At 34.3% G+C, this 19,277-nt stretch overlaps 1 protein-coding gene across 1 annotated transcript in view; it reads left to right on the forward strand.

Annotated features, from left to right (window-relative positions):
- The first annotated feature begins 3,339 nt into the window (after positions 1-3,339).
- The window catches only part of LOC106460390 (paired box protein Pax-5-like), a 58,791-nt gene continuing 42,853 nt past the window's right edge, over positions 3,340-19,277 (forward strand). The window contains exons 1-2 of the mRNA XM_022387106.1: positions 3,340-3,394; positions 13,407-13,572. Of these exons, the coding sequence (XP_022242814.1) occupies positions 3,340-3,394; positions 13,407-13,572 (221 nt within the window). The remainder of the gene's footprint in view (positions 3,395-13,406; positions 13,573-19,277) is intronic.

Raw genomic sequence — 19,277 nt, forward strand, 5'->3', positions numbered from 1 at the left:
GGCTTTTGGGCTGTGTAATGCTTCCAGCTGTGAGCGGGAGGGCAAGCGTGTCCAAGACTGTGAGCCGAACGTGCATGTAAGTCCCATGATAACACATCTGGGTGTGGATGCTGTTACGGGTGAGAAAGTATGAATTCTTTTAAGAGAAAAAAGCAGTTCTTAAAGAATTGAGTCTGGTTTTCTTATTGTCAACTTTTGTGTTGGCACCGTTGATTGCTTCCTTTAACACTTGGTGAGTCAGAATAGTGATGAAGCTGTCAATCGATGAAACAGAATTACTCACTTCGCTCTGCTCTCACAAACTTATGGTCGAAGATGGTATAAATGTCCCAGAACAAAAAATAAATGCTATAGAAAATGACTAAGAAAATTTCCCGATCACACCAATTCTACTTGTATTATACAAACTAGAAATACTATTTTGGTCTGAATATAAAATGTAAACTAGCTTTTATGGTAGGGTATTCTTGTAACCATTTCTGTTGTTGGGTGGTTTTGTTTTATTATTCGGTAAAAATAAAAATGCAAACTCCAGCCAACTTAATATTAAAGATGGCATTTTATTTCAATAAGCTCTACATGTTAGTTTAACTAATGTTCAATGACTGGCCTAAGCTCGCATTCGACGCTAATACAAAAATTTTACTTACTTACTAATTTTCTCGCTCTACAAAACGTACAGCATCTGTATTATTGCTTAATCGAAACACAAATTAAATAATAACAGTTCTGAACTAACTAAATGGCTAATAGACTCAATCAAATAATATCTCACTACTTCAGACTCAATGTAACGTGCTAGTAGACTCAATAATCATTCAACAGTTAACAACTATTCCAGCCCAATTTGCAATTTATGCCGCACTGATCATTTACTAAAATTACAAGAAGGTTCTAGAAATAAAGTAACGTTCATCACGTTACATCAAACTTCCCTTTGGACAAATAATGATACAAAGATATAGAATGAAAACAAAACGTACAACATTATCTATGGCAGAATGATCTCTGTTTGAAGCTAATAAAATACAAATTAACAAAAATTAAAGGTTTACGTTCCACATTACTGTAAATTTTTGAAGAAAATAGTGATAATTGATACGCTGAACATAAAATTTTCTTGTAAAAGGCCTAATAATTTATATAAATAAGCATCAGTTATAATATAATGGTATCATTTAGCAATTTTGAATCCTAAATAGATAGATAAACAGAAATACAAATAAATTGATATGTTATATTTCAACTTAGCAGTCCTGGGGCTGGTATTATGAAAATCGTTCCTAATACATAACTTAGGAAATATTTATATCATAAGAACCTTCTTAAGTTCCATCTTAAAGTTTTTGTAACTGGGAAGAAAAACGAGGAAAAAAGTGACCGTTGTATAACAACACTGAAAAATCTCACGGTTGGAAAAATATTCTATGTTTATAGTGTTTTAGATTATTATTATTACCTTTAAATTAACTGACAAAAATATTGTTGAAAAGAAAAGGTTTACGTTACATTTATCAACTAAAAATATGATTAATAAACATTAGGACGTTTTGTAAATATTCTATTTAACATCCGATTTGATTTGGCAGATCCCTATATGTTCCAGTATCTTGTGTTTTAACCAATACATTTCTAGGATAGTTTTTCATATTAAATACTGATTTATGGAAGTACTTAAGAAAGATCTGAGGAGCTTTTCGTGCAACTGAGCCCTGATCTTCATATACATTCAAATTAGCTCTATACGTGCAAATGATAACGTATGTAATTCAACACTTATTCTCAGGCATATTTCATCGTTTATGACAAAAAAGGTGACCAAAAAATTATGAACTCAATTTTTCAATCTTACACCTATCACTTTTTTTTTTTGCTTTTGGGAAGTCATTTGAAATAATAACATCCATTTCAAGAAAGCTGTGAAATCATTATATATCTGCACTAACGGTAATGTAATTTCTAACAAACTCTGCTTGCATGAACTTTGTTATAAATGGTTCTTTCCTTTGTAACTTATGCTGAGGAGCCAGGCGTGGCCAACTGATTAGTGTACTTGGAATATAAGTCCGAAGATTCATGGTTTCTCAACTAATTGCCACGAATAATGCTCTTCACATTGTAGAGCCATGGATGGGTAATAAGAGTAAGCGTCAAATCCCACTATTCGATCTTACAAGAGTTGGTGTGGGTGTTATTGACTAACCACCTTCCCTCTAGCCTGTTAGCTCAAAATGAGAGACAGATATTGGCAATGTTTATAGCTTTGCGCACAATTCTCAAACAAACAATTAGCACTAAGGATCTATATTTCTTTTTTTGAGCGAAAATTATGGTTTTAAAAGGCTTAATAATCGTATGAAAGGATAAAACTTTATTAAATATTCTTGCCATCTAAAGACAAAAAATCACGAAAAGTTAAACGAATAGACTAAATATACTAAAGTTATTTGAATAGGATGAAAAGTTCCCAGTGTGCTTAGACTAATATTTGTTTTAGCTTGTTCATTAATTTTCATCAGTGATTTCAATCTACTGTCGAATCCATAAAATCGTTTGCGTGATTACAAACGATTTTTTTTTTTCAGTCATATTGCTTGGAACTATAACGTTCAGTGGTTTTGATTTTCATCCCTCCTTGAAGTATTGCTGTTATGGAGAAAAAAAGAAAATAAAATAAAAAATGGCTCTAATATTAAAAAAAAATCCTACTTAAGTCACTCTTCATTGATCATTTGTCATTAGAAACTTGTAAGTAGAAATTAGAATTGTAGTTTTTCAGTGTTTTTATTTTAATTTTGATACAGTGTTCAGTTGCTGGATGGAGAAGGCGGGAAAAGAATCTTTAGTCTATCATGTTGAACCAATGAATCAGGAGACGAGTGCTTCTTCAAGCTCTTTCGTAAATACAAACGTTATCCATTTAGCCTGGCGTCACAAGTCACATGATCTTCAACTTGCAATCAGCAACGCCAGCGTTTCTCGTACAACTAAGTAACTTCACAATTGACTTTTCCAAACTATGTGCCGCAGCGCTTGCTCGGATTGGTTCGATTTTATAAGCTAGGTTCAATTATGACTGCTTGTTTATGTGACAATAATAACGGTGGGGCTTTTCATATGTTCAACAACTGAACGACTCTCTTTCTAACCCCACCAGTCAGTACTTGCAATATAATGCTTTAACGTTTTTCAAGTAAGCAGTTCACTTTCTGCCGTGCTAGTAAGGATCTTTTAGGTACGACTCACGGCAACCCTCTGGACGGCCTCATCATCCTTCCACCAACAGTTTCCGTGACCGGGGTGGCAAGGCTCGGCCTGCCCCGCCACGAAACCCTGGCCATGGACCTGACGACAGCCTATCGCTACAACGCCAGTATGATGGAATATCATTCATGTAAGAGTAAGTACTTGTTCTTGTTAGGTAGTCCCGAGGGTCGTCGTAGCTTTCACGTTTCAAAATCCCGTGGGGCTTTACCGTTGTTACTGCGACTACAGTTATCATAATCTTGCATTTGATAACAAGAAAAAAATAACAATATTGTCTTGCGAATTCAAAAATGCGCATGGAGAGGAAATGCCATTTCTTGCGAGACGTCAGGTTCATTGCAAGTACATTTCCTTCTCAGCGGCGGTTTGTGTGATATACTGGTTAGCGAGAGCCCTGGAGATTTTCTTAGAGCTTCGCTTTGTTTGTGTTCGTTCTGGACTGTTGCTGCAAGTGCACTTTTCACAAGTTAACTCGATTGTGACGAGCGGGCTCTCGTTCATAAATAATCAACGACTTGCAGACGCCGAGCCTCCTACCTCCAGATACGTATTAAAGCAATAGCGTAGCAAGTTGCGTGAGCAGAAACTTCAACACCTCGTTGACCGGTGACGGTTCACCGATAGTTACGGCTCTACCCTCTCAGACCGATCATATTCCCAGGTATTCAGCGGCGCAAAATACCTAGAATCCAGCGTATGTAATAACCCCAGCCGAAAACAAAATTTTTCAATAATACCTGAACATCATTTTGTTCCTCTTCTTTCCTGCCTCATTCATCTTCTAATCCGTTCAGTATAGCTAACATGTAGAGATGGAGCGAATCCCTTTGGCCTACTACAACTATCTACTGGATGTCCGACACCGTTTCCTGGCTAAATTAGGTTCGTACTTGAAAATCCTCATTTTTTTCATTCCTTGTTTGTTTATTTTAGAGCAAAGCTACATTAAGCTATCTGCTGTGTCTACCGCGGTGAATCAAACCGGGTATTTTAGCGTTGTAAGTCTGTAAACTTACGCTGACCCACCGGCAGACTTTATATTCCTTCACTTTAGAAAATTTCAACGTGTAAGACAGTTTTTGGTTTTATATTTTCACGCGGGTTATTGTTCACAACATCGTTGAACTGAGGGATTTAAACTAAAAATAAATATTTCGAAATTTTCCACACGATTATTGATACATCACATTGAACTATAGACTTATGCATTAGTTTTGTTAAATTAAGTAGAAGTAATAAAGTCCGCATCTGATAGTTATGTCCTTCAAATATATGTATATATATGTATTTACGCTGCTCTCTATGTATACGAATACTTACTAACGTTTCTACTACTTTGTTCTCTGATAGATTTCCGTATATCTCCCATCTAACTGCACGAACAGAAACGGTAAACGCCATTATGTACGTGTGTTAACTTCTTCACCAGAGAAACTGATTCGAACATAAGTATTCTGTTCTATTATTGACACTGTGCTTATATTATGTAAAACTTTCTAACACATGATTGGCCAAAAGAAATTACCATATCAATATTGTCCATTCTCCATTACCATGTTAAGAAGTACAATTTGATCCATGGAATTATAAAAAAAAAAGTCATAAAAGACTGCTGAGAAAATGTTACACGCACTTTATATATTTCTGTGTTGGGCATGTGATTTGCAAATGTCATTAAGAATTTTGGTATCACATAATAATGATAATAGTCACTAGAGAAGGTGATCTAATCCCTGGAACGTGGATAGGAAAGGAAGCGGTAGTATAGTATATATATGTTTACCATCGTGGAAGCCGAGAAAATAATAAATAAAATCTTGAGGTGGTACGCGAATCGAAACGTTTGGTTGTTTCTTTGTTTTTGAATTTCGTGCAACGCTACACGAGGGCTATCTGCGCTAGCCGTCCCTAATTTAGCAGTGTAAGACTAGAGGGAAGGCAGCTAGTCATCACCACCCACCGCCAACTCTTGGGCTACTCTTTGACCAACAAATAGTGGGATTGACCGTCACATTATAAAGCCCCCCACGGCAGGAAAGAGCGAGCATGTTTGGTGAGAGGGGGGTTTGAACCCGTGACCCTCAGACTATAACGCGCCCTAACCACCTGGTCATGCCGGGCCTAAAACGTTTGAGAATCTCTGCGCTAGAGTTATGAAAATAGCCCATTTGAATGTTTTTCGGTCCACCCTGTAGTTTGTTTTATAAGATATATAATGTAAATTAGATATCTTAAGATGAATTCTGTACTTTATTTCATAGTATAGGCAAACAAACAATACTATCATGGATAGAAATGTGTTTTGTTGTGATTTGAAAATAGTCGATGTGCTAATGAGTTTGTTCTACTTTACATATACTCTGCTTACTAGTGTCGGCACTGTATTTCTCTGTAAAATGTCTGAAGAATGTTCTTCTTGCTAAGGTATTTTTCGGTATAGATTCCGGTCTAATTTAATGTATTTGGAATATAAACAAAGGTGAAACGGGCAGCAACTGACTTTTTTGGTGTGGTATTTGTATAGAGAAAATCTTATAGAACCAATCTGCAAAAGTAGCTCAGATAAGAAGGATGACGTTTCGAAATATATTATTTCCAAGTGTCACTCTGAAATAGGCAGTTTCTGCCCGTTTCACCTTTCTTTTTCATTGTAAATACTATGCCTAAGTCATCTATAAAATAATAGTAGATATATTTGTAACTTGTATACATAAGTCTAAAGCACAAACATATAACTCAAGAAAATAATTTATGTGCGTAGAAGTATGTGTTCGCGCAAAACCTCAATCTGCATAAATCTAGTATGTATATGGAACAACCGGATATATATAAACTATATGCGTCAGGCCAGCCAAATTCTTTCCTGATGTTTATCCTCGTATCTAGTTTCAAGAGTTATGCTGCACATGCTCGGAAAGGTGGGACCAATGATCGTATCCATGCCAAAACAGATTTACGCCCTCTTAAAACACATTTAACAAGACCCTATTCACTTCACTAAGATCGTAAAACGAAAGTTTACGATAAATTCGAAACGGGACGCTTAGAACTCTTGCCAAAACTTTCTATCGCATTAACTTTACACAGGTTTGCAGTATTCGCATGTAGAGCTTTTAAATAGACCACTTTAGCAACTTTTATTGGTTGTAGAAATCGTAAAAAAAAAGTTGCAAATAGCTGAAAAATAAAAAAATAGAATTCAGTATTTTCAATATGAAATGCAGCACTTAGACTAAACAACCGAGCCAGGGATCCCTGATGTTGCATAATCACCTCTAATTTAGAACTGTTGACCTAATAAAGATCAACCAGTCAACAACACCCGCTACATACGTGAATACTCAAAACAGAATAACGGAATTGAGTGTCGCGGTTATACCCCCCCCCACCCCCCACCACACACACACCTGGAAGTGTGGAAAGTTTTGAGCGACAAAACATGAGACTCGGGACTCAGCCCTTTTGATCCGCACCATAATAAAAAGAGAACACAGGTTTTCAGTATCGCTGAGTACAAAAAAATCAAGCTATTTTATCCCATATCTGATAGATACTCAGGTCATCACTATACATACATTATTACAAGGTATATAACATTACTATGCATACATTATTAACATACATACGATATTTCTCTACATATATGATTATTATACATACATTATTAACATACATACGATATTTCTCTACATATATGATTATTATACATACATTATTAACATACATACGATATTTCTCTACATATATGATTATTATACATACATCGTTAATATACATACGATATTCCTCTACATATATGATTATTATACATACATCATTAATATACATACGATATTCCTCTATGATTGTTATACATACACCATTATTATACATACAGTATTACTATACACATAGCATTAGTATAAATGCATCACTATTATACATACAGTATTACTATACACATAGCATTAGTATAAATACATCACTATTATACATACAGTATTACTATACACATAGCATTAGTATAAATACATCACTATTATATATATACAACATTACTCTACATACATCAGAACCATACATATAGCATTACATCACTTCTACTGAGATCATTTTGTTTGCCAAATTCTGCACAGCGTATTTCAACTAAACTGTAGTTCAGATATAGGCCTTTCACACAGATGAACTCACATTTCAAAATGACGTACCTAATTCTGTAACAAAAAGTCTGCAAATGAAGAACGCTGATAAATGACGTGAAGTTATGGGTTTGTCCCTTTTAAGCGTTTTTAGTTTATATCTATTATCAACCACGGCAACTGTTAATAATTAATGTTTCGTGTTTGCTATTATATGAACTAAAATAATCGCAACATTTAATACAGGTACGCAGTAGCGAAGTTTCGCCTTATGTGATTTACCTCAACAGCAGCAGCGTTTCAGCTCTTCCCTTGGCTAAACGCTTGAATTAACATTCACAATCTCAAACAAACTCTTTTATACCATGTAGACAACGGTATTTCATTCTTCTTATTTTCTCCCTGCTCTCAGAAGCTATAAAACAGTCGGACTTCTTTTTATAGCTAAAAATATTACATGCACGAGAAATAACTGAACACAAGCTTAATTTCCGCTGTTGTCAAAGGCAGGGATTCCCAAACGTTCTCAGAACAAGGCTCTCCTGAACATTCTGTATCCTGAGTGAGGCCCCCACCCAATGAATCTATAGTTACTGAGTACTTAACAGTATTTTGCATTTTGTGTATTTGCTACGGGGAACCCCTGGCCTGTACGCGACCTTATTCTATGCTCTTGCATAATGTATACAAACCCAAATAAATGAAAGCACGTGCCACATGCTCGATCTTTCACTTTAACAATGATATAGCCAATTGCGTTAAAATGAATGGATAGTATTGTTCTTATGAGCACGAGCATAGGGTATATTTCTCTAGTTAACGTATAGTTAATTGCTAAATCTAACGGCTTCATGAAAAAAAAAGCAGCAAAAAAAAGCAAGATGGCAATATATATAAATTTATGTATTATGCAGTATGAAAATGTTAATGTAAAAGTATGATCGTTATAACAAATTATGTTTCGAGTAATTCTATATTTTGTCAATAAAAGAAAATTCAAACTTGATGCGTACATTTGGCTTATTAAGCAAAGTAAGCCTATATTATAGAGAATATTAAGTTGACCGTAAGAAAAGTGCAGCAGTGTCCCTATGCTTCAAATCATTCAATAATTATTAAGAGAATAGAATAAAAAGGTATGGACTTGCTGCTATAACGTATTCTGATACGCTGGTATTATATGGAAATCCAATATCAGAATTATTTCACATGAAATCCAAAATAACTTGTTAGAAATTTTTGAAATATAATAATTTGCATGCATTATTCATCTTTTATTAAAATACATTAGAGGATATAGATTTCGAATGATAAATTCAGAGGATTAACATCAATACTGGTAGTAACAACTTATTTGTACTATTAATTCATAGTAGAATGTGAATTAGATCATCTTTATCATCTCGTTGTATGAATGAGATAAACTTAAACACAAATTAAAGTTACTGTAAAGTTACTATATAATGACTGGCGTAACGTTCGTGAACAGATACGTAGGTGAACAGGTAGAACTGGATACACACGTGCGTATTATAGATATATATATCACAAAACACCTATACATTTTCTAACTGTATATAAGTACAATAAATAATCGTGCTTAATGAGAAGTATTTGCATATGCTATAATTCAGCCTCCTATCGTCGCAAGTACAAGCCCTGGTGTCATGATTAGCAACTATACATGGCGAATTCTTGAATGACCAATGTTGCAGTGCAGTGGATAGGCCTATGGCTGGAGGAATATTTGTATCGGAGCCCTATCCAAGAAAGGATATTCACACAGCAAAGTAATAAAACAATGCAGGGAAGCTATGGGAACGCCAATTTCAAAGACAACTATAGTTTTGTAAATAACATCGACAACAGAAGATAAGATGTACATCTATGATGTTGTAAAACTATATAAACAGCATTCCACCACAGGCAGACATCCATAATATAGTGAATATCATTGGAAACAGAATATAGCAAGTTCGTACATTATTGTGTTAGCATGGTTCAGATAATACAAAGTACATCAGTTTATTATTTGTGATTTTTACAGGTTTATAATCTTTATTAGGTAGTTTAAACCTCATAAAGAACACAGTAAAATAAAGTAGAACCTAGTTGATAACAGAAGAACTTTGACACCAATTATAATAGATGAAATTTCTAAACTGCACGGCAGGACATGTTTACATAATAATAATATGTCAAGTCAGTCATTTAGTGGGTCGAAAGTAAATTAATCATTAGTATACTGGACTAAGGATCGTGAGGTCCAAACCGTGATATACCATTTATCATCCCTGTACTTTCAGCTGAGGGGGCGGTGTAACTATGACAATCAATCCCGCCCTTCGGTTAAGAGTAACTACTAAGCAGTCCGTGCTGTTGACCTGCTGTTCTTCTGATCAAAAGGTTCAGATTAGGGATGATTATACCTGAACCTTAAAGGGTCTCTAATCTGGTCGTTTGTAACTCATGTGTCGCATAAGATGTCGTTCAGGTTTAAAATACCGAACAAATACAAGACAAGCTACTCTTCTAAGTAAATCCACAGCAGCATTTCTGCACACCATGCAGAATTAAATCGGTTTTCATAACATGTTTGTGAATGCACCTGTCTGTGCACTAATGAACCAGTTTACTTAAACTGATCAGGCAAAATCGACGTGACAGGAAGTAGTTCCTAAGAGATACCAAGAGACTTGAAACAATGTATATATATAGTGCGTTTAATTTACTTCATTTGGTTTGGTTTGGTTTGAATTCCGCACAAAGCTACACCAAGGCCATCTGCGCTAACCTTCCATGATTCAACAGTGAAAGACTAGACGGAAGGCAGCTAGTCATCACCACCCACCGCCAACGCTTGGGTTACTCTTTTACCAACGAATAGTGGGATTGATCGTCACATTATAACGCCCCCACGGCTGAAAGGGCGAGCATATTTAGTTGGAAGGGAATTCGAACCCGCGACCCGCAGATTGCGAATCGACCGCCCTAACCACCTGGCCATGCCAGGCCTTTATTTACTTCAAACACCCCTAGAAAAATGTGAACGTATTTATCATTTATAACTAAAAGTTGTCGCTATGGTTTATATAGAAATTCATAATATAGTAGCGTCACCTCTATATCAATCTTCAAATTCCAAAATAAAACACTGTTTGAAAGCACAACGTATAATAAAATCGAGAGTTTTTTGTTTAATTTAAAATAACTTATCTCAATGAATTTCGTTTTTGTACTTTTAATGGTGCTATTATTAGCAGTACTAAGCAAGCATTATATAATAAACCTTAAATCTAATAATGGTTGGAGACGGCTTGAATGGGTAATGAAGAAAAACTTTAATATAAGTTATCATAACAGCAAATGTACAACGTTTCGACAAGGTTTTGTCATCATCAGGTCATAACAAAAACTTGTTTTATTTTATTCTTTTCAGACGTATGTCACTTCGTCAGGCTTAGATACTAAGGTAGGTTTAGTAGCTAGGCCTGACGAAGGGCATACGCAGGAAACGTAGCAAATAAAATAGGTTATTATCATATACGTATGTTTAAACTTTTCCATTATTTCTTTTAATATTTTCCACGTATTGCGGTATTTTTCTACAGTGTGCATATTTATACAAGGCCTATCAATAGAGTATCAAGAAGTTTGTTAAAATTGCGAATGAGCTAATAAAATTGTGTCTCTTGTTTCGGGATTAAAAATACCCAAAGTGGATGCATTTATAGCAATCAGTTAACAAGATGCACTAACATGTAGTAAAAAGGTTTAATATCTGACAGATTTTATTATAAATCGCGATGGCCTGCTCAGGTTATAGCTGAAAAGTGCAGTGGTATTACACTCAATATTGAAATGGTATCCTCAGTTGTAGTGGTATCAATTCAACTTCCTAGATTACTATAAAAGGAATCACTATATACATTACACAGTATAACATGCTAGTGCTCATGTAAACTGATTCTAGGTTAAAACGACATTCTAAAGTCCAACAGTACAATTCGGTCATACGTATATAAGCACATGACAGTTTTCTACACGTTTTTAATTGGCTTTTTTTTCACAGTTGTTGGAGTCCAGATATTGATCTCACCTTAATTTTTACTGCTGTTTCCAAATATGTGAGATAGAAAACATAGTTCCTTTTTATACAAGGAGTATCTGCACAAAGGAGTCCCTAGTTTTAAACTAGACGGAAGGCAGCTATATAAGAAAACCCACTGCCAGCTGTTGTGCTATTTTTATATAATCCATACAACTTAAAAGTATGGAGCGCGTTTTTGTGGCAATAGGATTCGAACCATGAATTCTCGGATTCGCTATTGGGGTAAACATATCGCGAGCAAGCCTCGCTCTCGCTACCTTCCGACTACGAGTCCAAAACACAAAACATTTGGGCCATGCTGGTCTCTACTGTGTCTATCATAAACTTAAACAGTGAACATTTCTTCAAAAGCAATCAATCTTCGCATAGTGCTTATATTTTGGGTTAGTTTATTTCATTGCACTTCAAGGATAATGTGAATCGCAGGAGTTCCTTTCCCTCTCTCTTTTTGACAATTTTGAAATAATACTCCTTTGATGTAAATTCAAATGCAAACAAAAGTTGGAATAATGTTACTCTTTCCTTAAAACCTAATTTACTTTTCCCATCGCAGAAGTTTCAGGTTTAAAGAATATTTAAGAAAAAGTTTAAATAACAATACAAATCTGTAAGTATGTGTATCAGACATATACATACATCTAGACAAATAAACAGGCTCGTTTATTTCAGAAATTTCAAAAAGAGCTACACAAGGGCCATCTGTACATAACTGTACCTAGATGAAAGGAAGTTAATCAACAATAGCCACCGCCAAATCATCTCCTACTTTTATCTGACCGAATTATTGGATTTCACTCTTACTCTGCATTAAATCCTCGGTCTCAAAATGCGGAGCGCGTTTTTGCGACAAAGGAAAGTAAACCAAAAATCATCAGATTCTTAATCTGAGCACGCTAACACTAAGCTACACCCAGAAGATAAACAGGCGTATAGATACATCTTTGCAGCGTATATCATACAGCTCCAAAGTATATTTATGTTTCTAAACCAATATTGAAACATCTGGAAATTGTCTTAACAATTGCATGCGAGGATGGGTATTTCAGATTCATTATTATTTGTATGAAACTTAAATAAGTATGCATCAGATTCGATTATTAATAATCTGTATGAAAATATTGTAATACCGAAGCACAGGACTGACGATATTAGGTTGTTTTACATATGAGTAAAAAGTGGATCTAATTGATAGAAGATTAAAGAAAACTTTCCCTCGTACTTAACTGTTAAGGGAAGGGTTTTACTGATTCAACTTTAGTAGAACTAATAGTAATCTCATCAGCAAACATATTCCATGTTCTTTGATAAGTATGTGATATGTTAATATGATTTACTCATCCTAAAATAATTGCGACATATCCGCATACCATGTGTATTTATGTGTGTGTGTGTGTATAGGTGCAACAACCTTTAATGCCGTAAACGTTTTAGAGTCTTTATACATGTATTTTCTAAACCAAAACAGCACACTCCAAGAATGTAAAACAAATACGAAACGTTAAAGACTTCAGTCTTTTTAAATATGATTTTGTTCTGCACTGGGTATTAGTTTCACGAGGTAAAATACATTCTTTGTTAATCAAGTTAGGTTCACAATTGATGTGTACGTATGTAGAAGAAAGAAAGAACTGTGCATGCTAACGTAGATAAAAAAATTAAATACAATAAAAAACACTCTATTCAACTTTGCAATAATAAAAAAAGTTTTACATTAAATAACATTTTTCTATCGGATACTATCAAAAAGTGTTACTTTAAACAATTATTTTTTATTGGACATTATCACGTTTTACGTTAAACAGCAGTTTCCTATTGGATAATATTTTGATTTAAAATTACTTTCAAAATAAAATGAAACGTTCGATACGGTAATATTATAATGAGTGGAGGTGTATTGATATATCTTCCAGGCCATGGGGGTATCAACCAACTCGGGGGAGTTTTCGTTAACGGCCGCCCTTTACCAGATATTGTCCGTCAAAGGATTGTTGAACTAGCTCACCAGGGAGTGCGGCCCTGTGACATCAGCAGACAACTCAGAGTATCTCACGGGTGTGTGTCCAAAATTCTGGGCAGGTAAGCGCAGTTGTTTAGGAAAAATAACAAGATAAGCTGTTATGAAACCAGTAATTTATGTGTCAAATAAAGGCCGTCAATTTATCATTAGCCGTAAGACAGTTTTGATTACTAAAACATATTTTTTAAGGCTATAAATTGCTTAAGCAATCGTATCTTACTATATATGATTATGATTATAACTATCATTACCAAGACTGTTGCTATTGTAGATATATGTTATCAAATCCCTACTTTGTATAACTATTTAATATAATTCATATTAAACTTTCTCTAGTTATTTTATACCGTTGAAGTTGCTAGAGAAATTCCATGATATAGGTTAATATCTCTCATGTAGCATAAAGGAGGGGGGGTTTCCAGAGGTTTGTATTAAGCAGAATCTTTTTAGTTACATGTTGTGAAATAGTGACTGTAGCACATTCATTGCATACTTTTATTTGTACCCTACGCTAGTAATGTGTTTGGAAATGTTTAAATGTTTCTAGGTAATAAGGAAGTTACATACAATGTTTTTTTACTTATGATTACGTTTCGTCTTGTTGTATCTTATGTTGTATGTTTATAATTTTATGAATCTTAAGAAATGAAACATTTTATATTTTAAATGTCTTTGAGATGGCTGTCGATAATGAATACCGTAATTGTTATCTTGTGAGAAAAATAACAACAAGTTTCGAGATTACTTATTCATGGTTGTGTGGCACTGATAAGAGGGCTCTTGGATAGCTGCCTTCCCTCTAGTCTGTCAGTTCAAAATTAGAGACGGATAGCGCTGGACTCAAATACATCAGATGATTCCATCAATGTGTTCTACTAATAAGACCCATTGTAAGAGACAACAATATTAATTTGTAATAGTTCTCGTTTCGTTAATCCACTACGCTTTATAAGCGTATTTTGCGTTACGCACCCGTGTTTTATTGTCATTAAAAATATATTTACTAATGACGTTCTATTTACTCCATATCTAATTATATTCTGTTTATCACACGCACAAGAAACTTTTACAGAATATTTCAGACACGAGCACAAATTCGATTACCAGAAAGAGTTTTGAATTTTGCGATACGTTTTCAAGAAAATCAGCTTAATGAGGGTGAAGAAAACTGACGTTTTATAACTTTCTTGTCTTCTTTGTTCATTTTCTTTACTTATTTTACTGAATCTACATGAATAATCTTTAAAAACCGCTGACATTCTTAAAATGATGAAATGCAACAGTTGTCATGTCACATCTGTTTCAACGCAGCGTGATCCATTGATTATGCTATTTTCTAACCATTTCCTTTTTACTCTACAAATTATAGGTTATTCAAGTTCTCTTTTTAGCTCTAAAAATTCGTTACAAAAACTTTTCAGGAAAATACTTTTATAGTTACAACCACTTAAGTAAGACAATCATTGTTTATTTGATGAATTTTGCGCAAAGCTACCCAAAAGGCTATCTGCGCATAAACGCCACTTATTTTAAACTGATAAACTAAAGACAAAGAAGTTGATGAATAACACACAACATCAACTTCTGAGCTGCCCTTGTCTGACTGAACAGTGAGATTTGATTGACCACTGTTATAGTTCCAAAACGTGCAACACGTTTATGTAGTAACGCGAAGTGAGACGTGAATTCTCAGATTCACACTTCTGGTCCATTTCCTTACGGTAATGTTTGGTTTCCCTGTATAAGAAATTGACTTTCAAACTATAAAGAATCCAATATTTTTCTTAGAAACTGTTATAAAATATTCCAACGTTAATTTCTAATTACCACAAGTAATCTTTGCACGCTTGTACAGTTCTTGAAATATTCTGGAATAAAACGAATTTCCTCTTAACTTTAAAATTTCTAAGATACGTAATGACATTTTTATTGTAAATTTCACATACTACTTTACTGAGAAAGGGCATCAAATATTTCAACGACACATAATAAATAATAGATAAACATATTTCTCTACAGCAGATAATTAAGTTGATGACCAGTTTTGAAGCGTTGATGTATATTTTATGTCCTTATTTTGCAGTGAGACATTCTCCCTGAAAAGTCTCCTGTGGCTCAGGGGTAAGACTGTGGACCTAAAACGCTTAAAATCGGATTTTAATATCCGTTGTGGGCAGAGCAGAGACGGCTCATTGTGTAACTCTACGCTTAACAACAACCAAATTAACACTCCAAAGACTTACAGGAAAAAAAATTGTGTTTTTATTATTTTATTAATTAACCTTGTAGCTTTCTATGTATGTACGTCTGGCTAACTCCTCCCACAGGTCTGGAGCTAGCATAATCAGACTTGGCAGACGGTCTTAAAATGACCCGTTACATGGTGGATATCTAAGAATAGGTTTTCGGGGTCGCTAAATCCGAATCTGGCATCGAATTTTGTGTTTCTGACCTCCTCGGGATCCCGTGGAAGCCATGTTTGAAACGGTGTTCATGTCTCCATTCACAAGCTAGCGGCACCACACTTGACATAAGCGCTCAGTTACCACCTTCCCTTCTTAGCTTTGAACTTCGGATTTAATAGTGATAGAAAATTTAATATTAGAAAAAGTGTGACTTTGAAACGGTGTGAACGATATTAACTAGGCTTTTGACATTTGCTGAAATCTGCGTGCAGCTGGGCATATGAAGGATTTTGGAAATTGCAAATTCAGCATCTTTTGCTAACAGTATGTTATTAAACGCCAGAAATATGATTAGACTTATACTGTAATATCTGAGGTAAATGTCTTACGGTGGTTACTTAAAATATATTATGTAATACATGTTATTGTGTTTAAACACGTTGTGGGTAAGAAAACAAGATTAGCTGTATTATTCCAACAGTTGCATCTCCAGGATCGAACCACACTGTTTCTTGCACATTAAGCAAAGCGAGCTTTCCACTCTCCAAGGTCAAAGGTTACCCCCTTGTTACACCTAGTAACAATTTTTTCTTACATTTTATACTACCTGACAACCACGCGGCGAATGAAGCTGAGATTATGTTTTTATGATAGAGGGCAAGCGTGATAGCATCGCTGATTTATAGTGACAAGAAGTTCAGCCTCTATTGATCCCATTGTCATTTATGACTATCTTTTATCTAATTAGAAACTCTTGTATCTAAGACAACATATCAGTCCATCCCCTTTATTGTATTAGTCTGGCTCTGTTTACAATGTCAATTCTTTCTAGAAAGGTTAGCAGAGTATTTTCAACTTATCGTTTCGTTCAGACTCTTGAGCATGAGTATGATGGGTGCAACCTGGTTAAATTTTACTGCATCCGGCCTTAATTTACAGATATATTAATACTCAATTACTGTAGTAAGAACTGTTTCCAAAAAAATGATAAAATCTGACTTTGAGAAAGACAAACAGTGAGAAAGTTTCTAAGAATCAAGAAAGTGCATACCTACAGGGGCGGGTTAAGTTCTTCAGGGGCTCCAAGCTAAGATATGTATCATAGGATTATAGTTGTATATAAATAACACTTCCATGTTGACCATTCCAACTTAGACAAACAGTGCAACCTGGTTAAATTTTACTGCATCCGGCCTCAATTTCTCCATCCATTTGGCTTACGGGGTTTGGCCTTCATTTGTCTCAGATTTCTTTCCTGAGTCACTTGCGATCCGATGGAACTCTTTGTCTTTCGCCGCCTGGGAAAACGTAATAACGAGCCTGAAACTCCTCCCTTTACCATCCCCACAAATCTCTTCTTAAACCGCTGTCATATTTCAACGTCACGTGCTCTTGTCAGTAAACAGACATATATTTTAGTAGATTAAGCTCCAAGAAATTTGTCACTGTTAATTTTTAGTAATGTCAGCATTAATAGTATCTGGAAGATGGAAAAGACAGTTGCTCTTAAACCGTTACTCACGTAACTTAAATACTAATAATACTTTCATCATCTTCTTAAAATAAGTAACTTCATTTAGATTTATCTCTAACACATTACACGAGTGTGCACTAATGAATGGTTTAAATGCCAAGTCACGCAGATTATTTAACTTTATCTGAAATATTTTGTTTACTGACAATTCGTCACATAATGTTTTACAATTGGTACGCATAGTTCCAAATATATTCATAAAGGCAAACAAAAAAGACTATTAATATAGTTAAAGACGAAAATATTATAAAATATTTTTCGATTGTATACTCAAAACTATTGATGATACGTAGAACTGACCACTCCAACATTGGCAGACCCAATAGTCACAACTAAACTAGCTCTGTTTGCTTGCTCACTTCTCACAGGTTATGGTAATTAATGACACAGGATGTTTTTGATGAAGGAGATTGTAACTGAGTTATCGTAGTTTTCCAACCATTAATCAATCAAAATAATAATGTTCGTCCATTTGGTAAAGCCATGATCGTAATAACTTCTCAGCTCAGTGAGTATACCGCTAAAAAATAAATCAAAAATAGAAGTTATTTAAAGAAAGATAGTGATATACTTTTTATTGTGATGTTCATTGCTGATAAATGTTTGTTCGGACTACTGTAAGGATTCTGTTTTGATGGTGCGCATATCACACTATATCATTAAACTTTACAAGGAAAAATCGTTTTGGATTTTAAAGTAGTTTGTGGTTTTTGTGGTTGGCGACCAACTTTTCCTTAAAAGCAGAAAACAACTCATGCGTTTAATACACACATCTTTTTCTATTATTATTTTTTGCAAGTCCGTAAGAATTATGAATATTTTCGTTTTCAAATTTGTGCATGTACATTTCTCACATATTCTGAATAATTACAAACTGTTTGCCCAAAATTCTCGTTATTTGTTGTTGTTGTTTTTTGTTGTTTTTTCAGATAATCCTGATTGGGCTAAGTATACATAATTCAGATATATTAACACTCAATTACTGTAGTAAGAACTGTTTCAAAAAAAAATGATAAAATCTGACTTGGAGAAAGACAAACAGTGAGAAAGTTCCTAAGAATCAAGAAAGTGCATACCCACAGGGGCGGATTAATTTATTCAGAGGCTCCAAGCTAAGATATGTATTATAGGATTATAGATGTATATAAATAACATTCCATGTTGACCATTCCAAATTATATAAACAAAAACGGTACAGAAACAATACAAAATATTTATTCATATACAATATATAATTTTTAAAAGAACAACTTTATATTTTAACAAAATATAATAACTAGACGCCATTTATCGATGTCTTATTTTCAGAAATAATTTATAAATTAATTTATAATCAATAAATTATTTTTAGCTAAATAAACTTTCCAAGAAGTTCATAAGCTTGCTGACTGCGAGTCTGGTTTGTCTATTTATAGATAGTAACATGAAACTGGTCTATCCGTTAAAAGATCAGAAAAGAGAAATTGTGAATTATCAACAGCAATCATAGTCATTGACTACTAGAAAAGTTTTTGCTGACTCTTTGGAAGCACATTACTTTTAGCTAGAGTTTTCATTAACCTGACCTTGCATACTCATAAAGAGTACTTGAAGCTCACATAAACTGGATGATTGTTTGATGTTCAGTTATCATTAGTTAATAGGTTAAGTCTCACAAGATAAGTATTTATTAGCATAAAAATTTCGAAATCTAAATAAGTATAAAATGTTATGTAATTCTAAAATTTATAATATTTAGTAAAGAAATACAAATAAATATTCTCAGATTAAGAATAGCATCTACCCCTCCCCCCAAATAAAAGTATTACTGTCTCATATCCGCACG

The sequence above is a fragment of the Limulus polyphemus genome, unplaced genomic scaffold, assembly GCF_000517525.1.
Source record: "Limulus polyphemus unplaced genomic scaffold, Limulus_polyphemus-2.1.2 Scaffold763, whole genome shotgun sequence".
Classification (NCBI taxonomy): Eukaryota; Metazoa; Arthropoda; class Merostomata; order Xiphosura; family Limulidae; genus Limulus; species Limulus polyphemus.